Source organism: Oncorhynchus tshawytscha, linkage group LG13 (genome assembly GCF_018296145.1).
Source record: "Oncorhynchus tshawytscha isolate Ot180627B linkage group LG13, Otsh_v2.0, whole genome shotgun sequence".
NCBI classification, from domain to species: domain Eukaryota; kingdom Metazoa; phylum Chordata; class Actinopteri; order Salmoniformes; family Salmonidae; genus Oncorhynchus; species Oncorhynchus tshawytscha.
Window position 1 is genome coordinate 43,451,886 of NC_056441.1, and position 20,293 is coordinate 43,472,178.

Here is a 20,293-nt window from a genome sequence, read left to right on the forward strand (position 1 = left end):
GTCTGGCCCAGGAGTGTGAAGGTGAACGGAAAGGCACTGGAGCAAAGAACCGCCCTTGCTGTCTCTGCCTGGCCGGTTCCCCTCTCTCCACTGGGATTCTCTGCCTCTAACCCTATTACAGGGGCTGAGTCACTGGCTTACTGGTGCTCTTCCATGCCGTTCCTAGGAAGGGTGCGTCACTTGAGTGGGTTGAGTCACTGATGTGATCTTCCTGTCTGGGTTGGTGCCCCCCCTTGGGTTGTGCCGTGGTGGAGATCTTTGTGGGCTATACTTGGCCTTGTCTCAGGATGGTAAGTTGGTGGTTGAAGATATCCCTCTAGTGGTGTGGGGGCTGTGCTTTTGCAAAGTGGGTGGGGTTATATCCTTCCTGTTTGGCTCTGTCCGGGGGTATCGTCGGAAGAGGCCACAGTGTCTCCTGACCCCTCCTGTCTCAGCCCCCAGTATTTATGATGCAGTAGTTTGTGCTGGGGGGCTAGGGTCAGTTTGTTATATCTGGAGTACTTCTCCTGTCTTATCCGGTGTCCTGTGTGAATTTAAGTATGCTCTCTCTAATTCTCTCTCTCAGAGGAGGACCTGAGCCCTAGGACCATGCCTTAGGACTACCTGGCATGATGACTCCTTGCTGTCCCCAGTCCACCTGGCCGTGCTGCTGCTCCTGTTTCAACTGTTCTGCCTGCGGCTATGGAATCCTGACCTGTTCACTGAATGTGCTACCTGTCCCAGACCTGCTGTTTTCAACTCTCTAGAGACAGCAGGAGCGGTAGAGATACTGTTAATGATTTACTCCTGAGGTGCTGACTTGCTGCACCCTTGACAACTACTGTGATTATTATTATTTGACCATGCTGGTCATTTATGAACATTTGAACATCTTGGCCATGTTCTGTTATAATCTCCACCCGGCACAGCCAGAAGAGGACTGGCCACCCCTCATTGCCTGGTTCCTCTCTAGGTTTCTTCCTAGGGAGTTTTTCTTAGCCACCGTGCTTCTACACCTGCATTGCTTGCTGTTTGGGGTTTTAGGCTGGGTTTCTATACAGCACTTTGAGATATCAGCTGATGTAAGAAGGGCTATATAAATACATTTTATACATACACATACATCTATAGACATACATACTTTATAAAGAATAAACCTTTATTATTCCCCGCAAACCCTACCACCGATCCCCCAAATGGATTAAACTAATAAACACTTCGGCTTTTACATTCAATTTATACATCGTATACACATTTTACAGACAGTCAATTTTACAATAGGTATTTTTTGTTATACCTGGTAGACTTGGTCAGTCGTGCTGTTCTTGCGCACCCTGACCGAGATGGTGGTCTTGTCTGGCAGGGCTATCCGCAACTCCACGTCTGACACACCATTGTAATTCTGACAAACAGAGAAAGAAAGGGTGAGCATCAGTGTGTGTGTGTGTGTGTGTCACACACAGCTACGGAACCTGCCTGCACAAACGTACCTCATCTGATTCAGACAGGAATTCCTGCATGATGTCACTCTCCCCAATCACCCGCACAGAACAAACTACAGAAGAAGAGAGCAAAATGTCATCTTAACATATTGCATTCACATGTACACTTTGAACATACACATACAGTTGAAGTCGGAAGTTTACATACACCTTAGCCAAATACGTTTAAACTCAGTTTCACAGTTCCTGACATTTAATCCTAGTAAAAAGTTCCTGTCTTAGGTCAGTTAGGATCACCACTTTATTTTAAGAATGTGAAATGTCAGAAAAATAGTAGAGAGAATGATTTCTTTCAGCTTGTATTTCTTTCATCACATTCCCAGTGGGTCATAAGTTTACATACACTCGATTAGTATTTGGTAGCCATGCCTTAAAATTGTTTAACTTGGGTCAAACATTTTAGGTAGCCTTCCCCCAATAAGTTGGGTGAATTTTGGCCCATTCCTCCTGACAGAGCTGGTTCAGTTCTGCCCACAAATGTTCTATAGGGTTGAGGTCAGGGCTTTGTGATGGCCACTCCAATACCTTGACTTAGTTGTCCTTAAGCCATTTTGCCACAACTTTGGAAGTATGCTTGGGGTCATTGTCCATTTGGAAGACCCATTTGCGACCAAGCTTGAACTTCTTGAGTGATGTCTTGAGATGTTGCTTCAATATATCCACATAATTTCCCCTTCTCATAATGTCATCTATTTTGTGAAGTGCACCAGTCCCTCCTGCAGCAAAGTCCCCCCCACAGCATGATGCTGCCCACCTGTGATTCACATTTGGATGTTGTTCCTCGGATTGCAAGCCTCTCCCTTTTTCCTCCAAACATAACAATGGTCATTATGGCCAAACAGTTCCATTTTTGTTTCATCAGACCAGAGGACATTTCTCCAAAAAGTACAATCTTTGTCTCCATTGGCAGTTGCAAACCGTAGTCTGGCTTTTTGATAGCGGTTTTGGAGCAGTGGCTTCTTCCTTGCTGAGCGGCCTTTCAGGTTATGTCGATATAGGACTCGTTGTACTGTGGATATACATACTTTTGTAGCCGTTTCCTCCAGCATCTTCACAAGGTCCTTTGCTGTTGTTCTGGGATTGATTTTCACTTTTCACACCAAAGTACATTAATCTCTAGGAGACAGAATGCGTCTCCCCCCTGAGTGGTATGACGGCTGCGTGGTCCCATGGTATTTATACTTGCATACTATTGTTTGTACAGATGAACGTGGTACCTTCATGCATTTGGAAATTGCTCCCAAGGATGAACCAGACTTGTGGAGGTCTACAATTTTTTTTCTGAGATCTTGGCTGATTTCTTTTGATTTTCCCATGATGTCAAGCAAAGAGGCACTGAGTTTGAAGGTAGGCCTTGAAATACATCCACAGGTGCACCTCCAATTAACTCAAATGATGTCAATTAGCCTATCAGAAGCTTCTAAAGCCATGACATCATTTTCTGGAATTTTCCAAGCTGTTTAAAAGGTACAGTCAACTTAGTGCATGTAAACTTCTGATCCACTGGAATTGTGATACAGTGAATTATAAGTGAAATAATCTGGAAACAATTGTTGAAAAAAATGACTTAGTAGATATCCTAACCGACTTGCCAAAACTCTAGTTTGTTATCAAGAAATTTGTGGAGTGGTTGAAAAACAAGTTTTAATGACTCCAACCTAAGTGTATTATGTAAACTCCCGACTTCAACTGTACACGTACATACACGTACATACACATTCAAGGGCATTCAACAAGTATTGCAATGATAGCGATACGTCTGCAGGAGATAGCTCTCTATGTCGAAGTTCAACACACTGCATTACAGCATACTTGGTTTCTCACTTCTCGAAACACTCGGCAGGTAGCCTAGTGGTTACAGCGTTGGGCCAGTAACCGAAAGATTGCTGGATCGAATCCCCGAGCTGACATTCTGCCCCTGAGCAAGGCAGTTAACCTACTGTTTCCCGGGCGCCGAAGACATGGATGTCGATTATGGCAGCCCCCCGCACCTCTGATTCAGAAGACACATTTCAGTTGAATGCATTCAGCCGTACAACTGACTAGGTATCCCTACTTGAACTCACACAGGCATTCCAAAAATTATAACATGTGCTAAATGTTTTCTAATCTCTCCTCAACTGACTTTTCATCTCCAGCACTGACAGATGGAAGGGGTGTAATAACACATAATTAAATAGAAAGTAATAATAATATCCACCAAATATACAAAACATTAAGAACACCTGCTCTTTCCATGACAAAGACCGACCAGGTGAAAGCTATGATCCCTTATTGATGTCACATGTTAAATCCATTTCAAATCAGTGCAGATGAAGGGGAGGATACAGGTTAAAGAAGGATTAATAAACCTTGAGACAATTAAGACATAGATTGTGTATGTGTACCATTCAAAGTGTAAATGTAAATGTAAACAGGTAAACATTCACAAGGCCGTAGGGTCAGACAGATTACCAGGACGTGCGCTCAGTGTGTCTTAACTGACATTGTCAACCTGTCCATGACCGAGTCAGTAATACCAACGTTTCAAGCAGACCACCATATTCCCTGTGTCCAAGAACACCAAGGTAACCTGACTATATGACTACCGACCCGTAGCACTCACGTCTGTAGCCATGAAGTGCTTTGAAAGGCTGGTCATGGCTCACATCAACACCATGATCGCAGAAACCCTAGACCCACTCCAATTTGCATACCGCCCCAACAGATCCACAGATGATGCAATCTCTACTGCACTCCACACTGCCCATTCCCACCTGGACAAAAGGAACACTTACGTGAGAATGCTATTCATTGACTACAGCTCAGCGTTCAACACCATTGTGCCCTCAAAGCTCATCACTAAGCTAAGGACCCTGAGACTAAACACCTCCCTCTGCAACTGGATCTTGGGCTTCCAGACAGGCCACCTCCAGGTGGTAAGGGTATGTAACAACATCTGCCACGCTGGTCCTCAACCCAGGGGCCCCTCAGGGTGCATGCTCAGTCCCCTCCTGTACTCCCTGTTCACCCATGACTGCATGGCCAAGCACGACACCAACACCATCAAGTTTGCCGATGACACAACAGTGGTAGGCCTGATCACTGACAACGATGAGACAGTCTATAGGGAGGTCAGAGACAGTGTGGTGCCAGGATAACAACCTCTCCCTGAACGTGATCAAGACAAAAAAGATGATTGTGGATTACAGAAAAAGTAGGACCGAGCACACCCCCAATTCTCATCGACAGGGCTGTAGTGGAGCAGGCTGAGAACTTCAAGTTCCTTGGTGTCCACATAGCCAACAAACTATCATGGTCCAAACACACCAAGACAGTCATGAAGAGGGCACGACAACACCTATTCCACCCCAGGAGACTGAAAAGATTTGGCATGGGTCCTCAGATCCTCAAAAAGTTATACATCACCGCCTGGTACAGCAACTGCACGGCCTCCGACCGCAGTTACAGAGGGTATTGTGTCCTGCCCAGTACATCACCGGGGCCAGGCTTCCTGCCATCCAGGGGCCAGGCTTCCTGCCATCCAGGAACCTTTATGCCAGGCGGTGTCAGAGGAAGGACCCAAAAATTGCCAAGGACTCCAGCCACCCTATTCATAGACCGTTCCTCTCTGCTACCGCACGGCACCGGAGCACCAAGTCTAGGTCAAAAAGGCTTCTTAACAGCTTCTACCACCAAGCCATAAGACTCTTGAAAAGTTAATCAAATTGCTACCCGGACTACTTGCATTGTCCCCACCCCACATTGTCATGCTGCTGCTACTCTGTTTATTAGTCATGCATTGTAACTTTACCTTTTTCTACATGTACACTACCGTTCAAATGTTTGGAGTCACTTAGAAATGTCCTTGTTTTTGAAAGAAAAACACATTTTTTGTCCATTAAAATAACATCAAATTAATCAGAAATACAGTGTAGACATTGTTAACGTTATAAATGACTATTGTAGCTGGAAACGGCTGGTTTTTAATGGAATATCTGCGTAGCCGTACAGAGGCCCATTATCAGCAACCATCACTCCTGTGTTCCAATGGCACGATGTGTTAGCTAATCCAAGTTTATAATTTTAAAAGGCTAATTGATCATTAGAAAACCCTTTTGCAATTCAATTAGCAAAAGAGAGAGGCGGCCATTGTTACTCCCGGTCCTATTGAAAAGCCAACTGTCCCGGTTGATATATTATCGAATAGATATTTGAAAAACACCATGAAGATGAATTATAAAAAAACACTTGAAATTTTTCTGTGGACTTTATAGATATAATTTGGAATTTTTGTCTGCGTTGTCGTGACCGCTCTTTCCGGTGGACTCCTGGGCATAACGCACCAAACTAACGGAGGTATTTGGATATAAAAAATATCTTTATGGAACAAAAGGAACATTTGTTGTCTAGCTGGGAGTCTCGTGAGTGAAAACAACCGAAGATCAAAAGTAAAACGATTAATTTGATTGCTTTTCTGATTTTCGTGACCAAGTTACCTGATGCTAGGTGTACTTATTGTTTTGTCGAGCAATCGATAAACTTACACAAACGCTTGTATTGCTTTCGCTGTAAAGCATAATTTAAAAAATCTGAGACGACAGGTGGATTAACAAAAGCTGTGTTTTCCTATATTGCACTTGTGATTTCATGAATATTCTCTAGTAATATTATTTGACTGTGGCGCTATGCTATTCAGCGTTGTTGATGATAATTCTCCCGGATCCGGGATGGGTGGTTCTAAGATTAAAGAAGCAATAAAACTGGCTTTCTTTAGACTAGTTGAGTACCTGGGTCATCAGCATTTGTGGGTTCGATTACAGGCTCAAAATGGCCAGAAACAAATAACTTTCTTCTGAAACTCATCAGTCTATTCTAGTTCTGAGAAATGAAGGCTATTCCATGTGAGAAATTGCCAAGAAACTGAAGATCTTTTGCAACGCTGTATACTAGTCCCTTCACAGAACAGTGCAAACTGGCTCTAACTAGAATAGAAATAGGAGTGGGAGGCCCCGCTGCAAGAGGACAAGTACATTTGAGTGTCTCGTTTGAGAAACGGACACCTCACAAGTCCTCAACTGGCAGCTGCATTAAATAGTACCCGCAAAACACCAGTCTCAACGTCAACAGTGAAGAGGCGACTCCGGGATGCTGGCCTTCTGTTCTGAGGGCAAAATTGGGGGGTGCAACTCAATATTAGGAAGGTGTCCTTAATGTTTGGTTTTCTCAGTATATATGTGAAATATACATCTGCGTAATATGATGCCTGTGGTGCTGGATCTATAGGCACTATCCGCAATTCAGCGTTACACATTATTGAATGGAATTAAGTTGCCATCCTGAACCTAGAGTGTTTTCCTTATTTACCTCTCCTCAATTCTCTACAATACCTCCTTCCTACCTTTGCTCCCTTATTCTCCTCAAACACCTCACCTCTTTCCAGATACTCCTCCAGGCCCCTGCGGCGTGCGTCCAGCTGCTGCTCAGACAGAGAGAAGGGCCACTTCCCGGGTATCTTGGGGAAGATGTAGCTGGCAAACTCCCTCTTCAGGTTCTGGTTCAGGATAGCAAACTCTCGGTAACGCTTGGAGCACAGCTGCCTGCCCGACATGTACACGTTGTACACCTGTAAGGGACAGACCGAGGTGAGCGGGAAGGCATCATACGACAGAACACTGGGGAAATTATGCACTGTATTCACTTGTAAAAGATTTGACATGTACACAGGAATCTTAAGTGCGACCATTTTGGTTACATATGCTCCTACATTTTTTGCCGAAGCGACATGAGTGTTCGAATACTCATACTAACCACACTAATCATACTATTTGTGTCGTAAATTGAGTATATATTATGCTTATTTGTCATAGTATGGATATAGTTAGTATGCCAAAAGTTCCCTGATGTCGTAATACATTCGTCAAAATACGAAGTATTCAAGCAGCATTATTTTCATGCCTTTAAAGCCAATAATGCAATTCTTCAAAAAGTAGGAGTGGCTTCACATCATTTTCAGATTGTAATAAAATCCAACGAGAGCAGATACAAATTAGAGGTCGACCGATTATGATTTTTCAACGCCTATACTGATTATTGGAGGACCAAAAAAAGCCGCCACCGATTAATCTGACAATCTGACAATAATAATGACAATTACAACAATACTGAATGAACACTTATTTTAACTTAATATAATACATCAATAAAAATCCATTTAGCCTAAAATAAATGTGGTTTAAATAATGCAAAAACAAAGTGTTGGAGAAGAAAGTAAAAGTGCAATATGTGCCATGTAAAAAAGCTAACGTTTAAGTTCCTTGCTCAGAACATGAGAATATATGAAAGCTGGTGGTTCCTTTTAACATGAGACTTCAATATTCCAAGGTAAGAGGTTTTAGGTTGAAGTTATAATATTTATAGGACTATTTCTCTATACCATTTGTATTTCATATACCTTTGACTCTTGGATGTTCTTATAGGCACTTTAGTATTGCCAGTGTAACAGTATAGCTTCCTTCCCGCTCCTCGCTCCTACCTGGGCTCGAACTAGGAACACATCGACAACAGCCAACCTCGAAGCAGCGTTACCCATGCAGAGCAAGAGAAACAACTACTCTCAGTCTCAGAGTGTGTGATGTTTGAAACGCTATTTGCGCTTACCCCACTAACTAGCTAGCCATTTCACATCGGTTACACCAGCCTAATCTCGAGAGTTGATAGGCTTGAAGTCATAAACAGAGCAATGCTTGAAGCACAACGAAGAGCTGCTGGAAAAACGCACAAAAGTGCTGTTTGAATGAATGCTTACGAGCCTGCTGGTGCCTACCATCGCTCAGTCAGACTGCTCTATCAAATATCAAATCATAGGCTTAATTATAACATAATAACACACAGAAATACGAGCCTTTGGTCATTAACTTCTTGGTGGCAGGGGGGCAGTATTGAGTAGCTTGGATGAATAAGGTTCCCAGAGTAAACTGACTGCTACTCTGTCCCAGATGCTAATATATGCATATATATGCTACAAGCTTGTCACACCTGTATTTGGGGAGTTTCTCCCATTCTCTGAAGATCCTGTCAAGCTCTGTCAGATTGGATGGGGAACGTCGCTGAACAGCTCTTTTCATGTATTGGATAGAAAACTCTGATGTTTCTACAACTGTTTGAATGATGTCTGAGAGTGTAACAGAACTCATATGGCAGGTGAAAACCTGAGAAAAATCCAACCAGGAAGTGGGAAATCTGAGTCTTGTAGTTTAACTCAGCCCCTATTGTAGTATGCATTGGTTATGTTGCACTTCCTAAGGCTTCCACTGGATGTCAAGTCTTTAGAACGTTGTTTCAGGCTTCTACTGTGAAGTGGGACCGAATGAGAGAGGAATGAGTCAGGTGTCTGGCAGAGTGCCACAGGCTCTTTGGCGCGGGCATGAGAGAGTTCGCTCTCGTTCCATTGCTTTTCTACAGACATAGGAATTCTCCGGTTGGAACATTATTGAAGATTGATGATAAAAACATCCTAAAGATTGATTCTATACTTAGTTTGACAAGTTTCTACGGGCTGTAACGGAACTTTTTGAACTTCTCGTCCGTCTTTCGGCTGGACCTGAATGCGCTTTTGGATTTGTTTACCAAAAGCCCTAACAAAATAAGTTATTTGGACATAAATGATGGACATTATCGAACAAAACAAACATTTATTGTGGAACTGCGATTCCTGGGAGTGCATTCTGATGAAGATCAAAGGTAAGTGAATATTTATAATGCTATTTATGACCAATGTTGACTACCCAATATCTTTTTAGCTGCTTTGTTGTCTGAACGCTGTACTCAGATTATTGCATGGTTTGCTTTTTCAGTAATTTTTTTTTTTTTTTTTTTAAATCTGACACAGCGGTTGCATTAAGGAGAAGTATATCTCTAATTCCATGAATAACACGTATATTTTCATCAACATTTATAATGAGTATTTCTGTAAATAGAGTATGTGGCTCTCTGCTGAACGTAACAAGCAAATGTAAAATTAGATTTTTTGATATAAATATGCACTTAATCGATCAAAACATACATGTATTGTGTAACATGAAGTCCTATGAGTGTCATCTGATGAAGATGATCAAAGGTTAGTGATTAATTTGATCTCTATTTGTGCTTTTTGTGACTCCTCTCTTTGGCTGGGAAAATGGCTGTGTTTTTCTGTGAGTTGGTGTTGACCTAACAATCGTTTGTGGTGCTTTCGCTGTAAATCATTGAAATTGACACTGTCTGGATTAATGAGAATGTTATCTTTGAAATGGTGTAAAATACTTGTATGCTTGAGGAATTTTAATCATGAGATTTTTGTTTTGAATTTGGCGCCCCGCACTTTCACTTGCTGTTGGCGAGGTGTGACGCTACCGTCCCACATATCCCAGAGAGGTTAATATGGTAGAATCCGGAAACTATCATTTCGAAAACAAAACGTTTATTAATTCAGTGAAATACGAAACTGTTCGTAATTTCATCTAACGGGTGGCATCCATAAGTCTAAATATTGCTGTTACATTGCACAGCCTTCAATGTTGTCATAATTACGTACAATTCTGGCAAAAAAGTTTGCAATGAGCCAGGCGGTCCAAACTGTTGCATGTACCCTGACTCTGCGTGCAATGAACGCAAGAGAAGTGACAATTTCACCTGGTTAATATTGCCTGCTAACCTGGAGTTCTTTTAGCTAAATATGCAGGTTTAAAAATATATACTTATGTGTGTTGATTTTAAGAAAGGCATTGGTGTTTATGGTTAGGTAAAGTTGTGCAACGATTGTTTATTTTTCTCGCAAATGAGCTTTTGTTAAATCATCCCCATGCTTTGCATTGATTATATGCAATGCAGGACACGCTAGATAACGGGCCGCCCCCCTGGTGGTGAAGGTAGGCAACATTACCTCCTCCACACTGACTCTCAACACGGGGTCCCACAAGGGTGCGTCCACAGTCCCCTCCTGTACACCCACGACTGCGTGGCCTCACACTTCCAATGCTATCATCAAATTCATCTGATGACGCAAAAGTAGTAGGCCTGATTACAAACAACGATGAGACGGACTATAAGGAGGAGGTAGGCACTGACGGCGGTGGCAGGTAAACAACCTCTCCCTCAACAAAACAAAGGAGCCGATTGTAGACTTTAGGAGGAACCAGGCTGGGCACACCCCATCAACGGGGCCTACGTGGAGGCAGTCCAAAACTTCAAGTTCCTTGGCGTGCACATCTCCGAGAAGCTGAAATGGTCAAACCACACGGACACCGTGGTGAAGAAAGCACGTCAGCACGTTCTTCAACCTCAGGATGCTGAAAGAATTTGGCCTGTCCTACAGGGCCCTCAGAGTTCCACAGGAGCACTATAGAGACCATACTGTCAGGCTGCATCACTGTCCAGTCCATCAGGACACCTACAACACCAGATGTCGAAGGTAGGCCAAGAAGATAAAATCAGCGACCCCAGCCACCCGAGCCATGGCTTGTTCGCCCATCTTCCTTCATCACTCAGACGTGGGCAGTACAGGAGCATGCTGGCTGCTACAAGCAAAAACTAAAGCAGGAAGTACCAGTGACTCGCTCAATACGGAAGTGGTCTAATGACACGGATGCTACACTTCAGGACTGTTTTGCTAGCCCAGATTGGAATATATCCCGGGATTAATCCAATGGCATTGAGGAGTACAACACCTCAGTCATCGACTTCATCAATAAGTGCATCGATGACGTCGTCCCCACAGTGACCGTACATACATATGCCAACCAGAAGCCACGGATTACAGGCAATATCCGCATCGAACTAAAGGCTAGAGCTGCCCCTTTCAAGGAGTGGGAGACTAATCCGGACACTTACAAGAAATCCCGCTATGCCCTCAGTCAAACCACCAAACAAGTAAAGCGTCAATACTGAATTAAGATTGAATCGTCTAATGTGGCTGGGCTTGAAAACTGTTATGGACTACAAAAGGAAACCCAGACGCGAGCTGCCCAGTGACGTGAGCCTACCAGATGAGCTAAATGCCTTTTATGCTCGTATTGAGGCAAGCAATACTGAAGCATGCATCCAGATGTTCTGGAGCACTGTGATAACGCTCTCGGTTGCCGATGTGAACAAAACCTTTAAAACAGGTCAACATTAACAAAGCTGCTGGCCAGACGGACTACCAGGACGTGTAATCAAAGCATGCGCGGACCAACTGTCGTGTCTTCACTGACATTTTCAACCTCTCCCTGACCGAGTCTGTAATACCTACATGTTTTAAGCAGACCACCATAGTCCCTGTGCCCAAGGAAGCGAAGGTATCCTGCCTAAATGATTACCACCCTGTGGCACACATGTCGGTAACCATGAAGTGCTTTGAAAGGCTGGTCATAGCTCTCATCAACAGCATCCTCCCAGACTCCCTTGACCCTGTCCAATTCGCATACCGTCCCAAAAGATCCACAGATGAGGCAATCTCCATTGCACTCAACACTGCCTTTTCCCACCTGGACAAAAGGAACACCTATGTGAGAATGATGTTCATTGACTACAGCTCAGCGTTCAACACCATAGTGCCCACGAAGCTCATCACTAAGCTAAGGACTCTGGGACTAAACACCTCACTCTGCAACTGGATCCTGGACTTCCTGACGGGCCACCCCCAGGTGGTAAGACTAGAAAATAACACGTCTATCAAGCTGATTCATAACTCTAAGGGGTGTGTACTTAGTCCCCTCCTGTACTCCCTGTTCACCTACAACTGCGTGGCCAAACATGACTACAACACCATCATTATGTTTGCTGACGACACAACAGTGGTAGGCCTGATCACCGCCAATGATGAGATGGCCTATAGGGAGGAGGTCAGAACTGGCAGTGTGGTGCCAGGATAACAACCTCTCCCTCAATGTGAGCCGGACTAGTTACATTGACCTCCCCCCTCTCCCTTTTGTACACTGCTGCTACTCGTTGTTTATTATCTATGCATAGTCACTTCACCTCTACCTACACGTACAAATGACCTCAACTAACCTGTACCCCCGCACACTGACTCGGTACACCCTGTATATGGGGCGGCAGGGTAGCCTAGTGGTTAGAGCGTTGGACTAGTAACCGAAAGGTTGCAAGTTTGAATCCCCGAACTGACAAGGTACACATCTGTCGTTCTTCCCCTGAACAGGCAGTTAACCCACTGTTCCTAGGCCGTCATTGAAAATAATAATTTGTTCTTAACTGACTTGCCTAGTAAAATAAAGGTAAAATAAAAATAAAATATAGCCTTGTTATTGTTATTCTTGTTTTTATTATTATTTTTTACATTAGTCTATTTGGTAAATATTTTATTAAATCTTCTTGAACTGCGCTGTTGGTTAAGGTTATGGGTAAGCAAGCATTTCACGGTAAGGTCTACACTTGTATTCGGCGCATGTGACAAATAAAGTTTGATTTGATCTCTACCAGAAGGTTATCATTAGCATAATCGCTAACTGCTACCACAAAGTGTAGATCTACACGCACCGCATACACAAACAGGGGCATGCCTCTGCAGTTTCAGAAATGTGCACGAAAATACAAATCCCAGATGGATTTTGTTAATGACTTAACATTAACTTGGTTCAATACATTTTAGTTGACTCCGTACTAAATTCAATACATTCCGTTTTAATGTCTGGAGTCCGTGATTATACCGCGTTCTCCGAAACACAGATTTTCTAGTGCCCCATTTTAGCTTTGTAATGCTGTTAACTGTCTCAACTCCCAGTATTAAGGGAATAACATCCTCTTAAAACGTGAGTAAATGGTGAACATTGAGAAAGATGCACCTGTTTTCAGAAGCGCGAGTGGCGGCTCAAGCTGCTCTTGAAGTCCTTAATTTAGCAAATCCCCACGCAACTCAAGTTTTGATGTAGTTGTCTAGTGTGTTAGGTTGCCAATGCGTTTACAGTTTCATTATGAACATGCCATGAGAAAAAGGTTTGTGAAAAAAGCAAGTGTACAATTTATGTAATATCGCAGTGTGAAAATATTGCTTTTACATTAGGTTTTTGTATCAACATTTTAAAACAAAACATGTATTTATAGGGTTACATATTTGTTTGTAGGGCACAACATGTGTTTCAGAAGAAGGCAGAAGCATATTTTCTGGTACTCCTATATATTATATTGTGCTCCTACATTTTTAAGTTAGGAGCAGCAGTGCCACCAATTAATGTATTTAATTTAGAGCCCTGCACATACACATTCTTTAACTTGGAAGGGATAAATATAGGTTGCATTGTACATGTGTTAACTGGCAGTGGCCTACACATTTTGGCTTGGCCGAAATCTGCACCGGACAAGACACTGACTAAACTTTTCTAAAAGCCCACATCTGTAGTAAACAAGGCCGTCCAGAAACCTCAGTGTAATACATTTTTTACTTACCACAAACCTCTCGGCGTGCTGCTCCACGTGCTTGAAGGTGGGGATGGAGATGGGTACGGCCTGCTTGTCGCTGTAGTCGTAGCTGAGCTGGGCCGCGCTCTCATCCCCGGCCTCCAGGCAGTCTGCCTCCTGGGGAGGCACAGACAGCACGGACAGCACCAGCTCCCTCTCTCCGGTCCGGATCAGATCCACCACCTGCTTGTGGGTGGCCCCCTCCACGCTCACTCCATTACTGTGGGACGCATAGAGCGAGAGATGGCGGAATGGAATCAGTGCTCATGTTATGCCTATTCATGGTGGTAGTTTTTGGTTAGGCCTATTCCCCATACATGTGGTCTGCGGTTGTGAGGCGGGTTGGAAGTACTGCCAAATTCTCTAAAATGACATGAGGCGGCTTATGATAGAGAAATTAACATTCAATTCTCTGGCACCATCTCTGGTGGACATTCCTGCATTCAGCATGCCAATTGTGTGCTCCCTTAAACCTTGAGACATCTGTGGCATTGTGTTGTGACAAAACTGCATATTTTAGAGTGGCCTTTTATTGTACACAGCACAAGGTGCACCTGTGTAATGATCATGCTGTTTAATCAGCTTCTTGATATGCCACACCTGTCAGGTGGATGGATTATCTTGGCAAATGAGAAATGCTCACTAACAGGGATGTAAACAAACATGTGCACAACATTTTAGAGAAATAAGCATTGTGTAAATGGAAATTCTGGGTTGTTTAATTTCATTTTACGAAACATGGGAGCAACACTTCACATGTTGCATTTATATTTTGGTTCAGTGTACATTGTGAATTGACGTGCAATTGTATGATTTGTTTTGTTTGAATGGAAACCCGATTTAAAAAGCAAAATTGACAATTTGCCACATCCCTACCGTATACCGCCCAAGCCTAACTAACAGTACTGAGGCCAGATGGCAGCAGGTGTTTTGGCTAATCTGCTTATCAGAACCAAGGGGGTGGAGGGAGGGCAGGGCAGCACCTGCTTGCCATACACACTGTTTCCATCATTACTTATTCATTTCAGTAATACCAACAACAACCAAAAAGAGTGAGAGAGACAGAGCCTGAGAAGTGGGGGGGGGGGAGATAGAAGAGAAAGGAGTTTAATATGAAAGAGAAAGAAACAAGACTTGAGTGGAAATTGGACTTTCCTCAAGCTTATTCAGGGGTACTCAAAAGAATGGGAGACAAAAAGGGCTAGAGGGTGTAGGTCAGGGATGGGCAACTGATGGGGGTGGGTGCCAAAAAATCTGAACTTATGAGGGGCTGATGCACAAACAAATTTTGAATTGATCTGAGGGCCACCAGTTGCCCATCCCTGGTGTAGGATAACCCCTCTCCACAACACAGCTTTGATGTAGCCTTGATCCTTCTATCAAATCAGAAATACAATTCAGTGAAGCACCAATTTCATCTCACGAATATCCTAGAGAAACGAGAAGGTAGGGAACTGAATAGGGATGAAGACAAAATAAACAGGAAAAGTACCAAGAAAGAGTTGCCCAACTTCTTGATACTAGGCTACTTCATAAGACATGTTTCACTCATTGACAAGGGTGGATCTAAATTAATTGAAATCGCAAATTAAAACATTGCCTAGATTTTAAGTTTTGCACAATCAATAGTGGCGACTGACATCAGCCTAAAGCCATCTGGTAAAATAGAGAATGTGCATGCACAAATAAAACCAACTTTGGTCAACCTATAGGCCTGATCCACTGACATGTGAGCTAGAGGTGGAGTCGGCACCGGGAGAATAACTTGATGACCACACATTTATTTCCAACCGTTGGGAAAGCAGAAGTAGCTGGTTAATGTGTCACATGAACAGTATCGATCATACGACACAGGCAGAGTGGCAAGTTGCACTAGTTGTTGATAAAAATATAGCCAAGCGTTAGGAAGGCAATCCCAACGGCACCTCATTTTCTATATATTTACCAGGGCCCGTAGTGCACTACGTAGGGAATAGGGTGCCATTTGGGACACAGTAAACCTGTTGATGACTCAAGTTGGGTCTACCATGTTCCTCATTCTTTCTCTCGATTTTTCATTGAGAGAGAAAAGTTTGGTATCAATTCCATTTTCCACTCATGTTATTCAAGAGTAAGGGAAACTAATATTTCATATAAAAGCAGAAAAATATGTGTCCTGAAGAGACTGCACTGCTTCTGCAATGACATAAATGGAGTAATGTGGTACAGAAAGACCATATCCTTTGCAGCCTTTATTTTTTTAAAGGATGGTATGAAAAGTTAATTATCTCCTCCGAGGTTGATTAAAATATGCTATTTATGACTTGAGGTGTTGGCCTTGGCAAAAAAACATTGCTGTTGTACAGTGTCTCAAGGGTCCAGCCATGCCTGTTTCAACTCCACCCAGACACACCGACTTGCACACAAATACACTCAGAAATATGGCAGGGGTGTGGCCTCCTGGCTGGCGCAGTGGTTAAGGGCGCTGTACTGCAGCGCCAGCTGTGCCATCAGAGACTCTGGGTTCGCGCCCAGTCTCTGTCGTAACCGGCCACGACCAGGAGGTCCGTGGGGCGACATACAATTGGCCTAGCGTCATCCGGGTTAGGGAGGGCTTGGCCAGTAGGGATGTCCTTGTCTCATCGCGCACCAGCAACTCCTGTGGCGGGCTATGCGCAGTGCTCGCTAACCAAGGTTGCCAGGTGCACGGTGTTTCCTCTGACACATTGGTACGGCTGGCTTCTGGGTTGGATGCGCGCTGTGTTAGGAAGCAGTGCGGCTTGGTTGGGAGGACGCATGACATTCAACCTTCGTCTCTCCCGAGCCCGTACGGGAGTTGTAGCGATGAGACAAGATAGTAGCTACTAAAACAACTGGATACCACAAAATTGGGGAGAAGGGGTAAAATTCAACAACAAAAAAGAACAAAAAAATAATCTAACACCATCCTTTTATTATACTGATGTTAGCAAGAAACCAATGACACTCAGCTCATGATCATAGGATTAAGATCACCTACCGACTGTGTGAACGTAGCTCTCTACCTCTGACAAATTAGCTAGCTCAAGATGTAACGTTACCAATAGCTAGCAAAGAGGGTGTAGCGAACACTACTCACAAATTTGTGGAAATGAATGCAGGTCTGGATTTCTTTAATAAAAAGCTTGCTAGCTAATTAGCAAGGCTACTTGCTAGCTAATTAGCAAGGCTACTTGCTAGCTAATTAGCAAGGCTACTTGCTAGCTAATTAGCAAGGCTACTTGCTAGCTAATTAGCAAGGCTACTTGCTAGCTAATTAGCAAGGCTACTTGCTAGCTAATTAGCAAGGCTACTTGCTAGCTAATTAGCAAGGCTACTTGCTAGCTAATTAGCAAGGCTACTTGCTAGCTAATTAGCAAGGCTACTTGCTAGCTAATTAGCAAGGCTACTTGCTAGCTAATTAGCAAGGCTACTTGCTAGCTAAAGGTTAGCTAACTAGTTACAGATGACATATCGGCCAACTGCGGCCAACTGCTGTGGTGTGGTTAACTAGATAGTTAGCCAATTTGATAGCTAAGCGTTAGTCGATTCCAAAATAATAGATTCCTCGCACGTTGACTCCCCCCATTTCTGGTGTGAAGCTTTGATTCATATAGGAATCAACTCCAAAGATTTAGTATTTTTGCAACGGAGGTTGAGATGTATAGGCTATAGCAATGCTGTTTTTCATAATGTCTTGGTTTGCAATGTCTCACACAATTTCACTAAAGTAGGGTCTATCAATGAGCAGGCCGATCTATTCCAACACGCAACAGACCGAAGACCAAACACACACTAGCATTTTTCAAAGCAAAGATAAAAGAGCAAGAGGGTCGGCGAGGGAGAGTGTGCATAGTCTATATCTTGGCAATCTGTACCTCACAATGTATTGTAATGCCTTGTAAATTCACTAAGTGTATATGTAAATATATAACGAAACAGCAGGGAGCAGGCCTCGAACCCTCGACCTTCTAGCCCGAGGTCCGGCGCGCTATCGACTGTGCCGCAAAAGCATGCTCGTGCAGCAGGGTCGATTTCCTCGCTTATAAACCCAGGGTCGTTACACTACTCCCTCCTTTCAAAGAGTGTGTCCTCACGCTAGCTTGCGACTCTACGTCTTACAGGAACGCGCACCATCCAAGCACACGCACTGTCGTGGATGCAAGGTCCGATCACTTCTGACAACAATGTAATGAAACAGCAGGGAGCAGGTCTCGAACCCTCGACCTTCTATCCCGGCACGCTATCGACTGTGCCGCAAAAGCAGGAACGATATATAATAATATATATATATATATATAATATAATATATATATATATTACACACACACAGTTGAAGTCGGAAGTTTACATACACTTAGGTTGGAGTCATTAAAACTCATTTTTCAACCACTCTACAAATTTCTTGTTAACAAACTATAGTTTCGGCAAGTCGGTTAGGACATCTACTTTGCGTATGACACCTAATTTTTTCAACAATTGTTTACAGACAGATTATTTCACTGTATCACAATTCCAGTGGGTCAGAAGTCTACATGCACTAAATTGACTGTGCCTTTAAACTGATTGGAAATTCCAGAAAATTATGCCATGGCTTTAGAAGCTTCTGATAAATGATGTCAATTAGCCTGAGTCAATTGGAGATGTACCTGTGGATGTATTTCAAGGCCTACCTTCAAACTCAGTGCCTCTTTGCTTGACATCATGGGAAAATCTAAAGAAATCAGCCAAGACCCCAGAAAAAAATTGTAGACCTCCACATGTCTGGTTCATCCTTGGGAGCAATTTACAAATGCCTGAAGGTACCACGTTCATCTGTACAAACAATAGTACGCAAGTATAAGCACCATGGAACCATGCAGCCATCATACCGCTCAGGAAGGAGACGTGTTCTGTCTCCTAGAGATGAACGTACTTAGGTCAGAAAAGTGCAAATCAATCCCAGAACAACAGCAAGGGACCCTGTGAAGATGCTGGAGGAAACAGGTACAAAAGTAGTATCTATATCCACAGTAAAATGAGTCCTACATCGACATAACCTGAAAGGCTGCTCAGCAACGAAGAAGCCACTGCTCCAAAACCGTCATAAAAAAAGACTACGGTTTGCAAATGCACATGGAGACAAAGATTGTACTTTTTGGAGAAATGTCCTCTGGTCTGATGAAACAAAAATAGAACTATGTTATGTTTGGAGGAAAAAGGGGGAGGCTTGCAAGCCGAAGAACACCATCCCAACCATGAAGCACGGGGTGGCAGCATCATGTTGTGGGGGTGGTTTGCTGCAGGAGGGATTGGTGCACTTCACAAAATAGATGGCTTCATGAGGGAGGAAAATTATGTGAATATATCTCATCTCAAGACATCAACATCTCAAGACATCAGTCAGGAAGTTGGCCACAAATAGGTCTTCCAAATGGACAATGGCCCCAAGCATACTTCCAAAGTTGTGGCAAAATGGCTTAAGGACAACAAAGTCAAGGTATTGGAGTGGCCATCACAAAGCCCTGACCTCAATCCTATAGAAAATTTGTGGGCAGAATGGAAAAAGCATGTGCAAGCAAGGAGGCCCACAAACCTGACTCGGTTACACCAAATCTGTCAGGAGGAATGGGCCAAAATTCACCCAACTTATTGTGGGAAGCTTGTGGAAGGCTCCCAAAAAGTTTGACCCAAGTTAAACCAATTAAAGGCAATGCTACCAAATACAAAGTAGATGTCCTAACCGACTTGCCAAAACTATAGTTTGTAAACAAGAAATTTGTGAAGTGGATGAAAAACGAGTTTTAATGACTCCAACCTAAGTGTACATAAACTTCCGACTTCAACTGTATGTATATACACACACACACACACAGGACACCTATTTATTCAAGGGTTTCTTTATTTGTTTTACTATTTTCTACATTGCAGAATAATAGTGAAGACATCAAAACTATGAAATAACACATATGGAATCATGTAGTAACCAAAAAAAAAGTGTTAAACAAATGAAAATAGATTTTATATTTGAGATAGCCACCCTTTGCCTTGACAGCGTTGCACACTCTTGGCATTCTCTCAAACTGCTTCATGAGGTAGTCACCTGGAATGCATTTAAATGAACAGGTATGCCTTGTTAAAAAGTACATTTGTGGAATTTCTTTCCTTCTTAATGCATTTGAGTCAATCAGTTGTTTTGTGACAAGGTAGGGTTGGTATACAGAAGATGGTCTTTTACCAAATAGGGCTAAGTCCATATTACGGCAAGAACCGCTCAAATAAGCAAAGAGAAACGACAGTCCATCATTACTTTTAGACATGGTCAGTCAATGTGGAAAATTTCAAGAACTTTGCTGCAAAGAAACCACTACTAAAGGACACCAATAATAAGAAAAAAAAGACTTGCTTGGGCCAAGAAACAC

At 43.1% G+C, this 20,293-nt stretch overlaps 1 protein-coding gene across 2 annotated transcripts in view; it reads right to left on the reverse strand.

Moving 5' to 3' along the window:
- LOC112266637 (sorting nexin-27) overlaps window positions 1-20,293 on the reverse strand; it is a 45,937-nt gene that overhangs the window by 16,279 nt on the left and 9,365 nt on the right. For both annotated transcript variants that reach the window (XM_024444300.2, XM_024444301.2), the window contains exons 2-5: window positions 13,884-14,115; window positions 6,894-7,086; window positions 1,470-1,534; window positions 1,277-1,381 (exon numbers count right to left, since the gene is read on the reverse strand). In XM_024444300.2, the coding sequence (XP_024300068.1) occupies window positions 1,277-1,381; window positions 1,470-1,534; window positions 6,894-7,086; window positions 13,884-14,115 (595 nt within the window). The remainder of the gene's footprint in view (window positions 1-1,276; window positions 1,382-1,469; window positions 1,535-6,893; window positions 7,087-13,883; window positions 14,116-20,293) is intronic.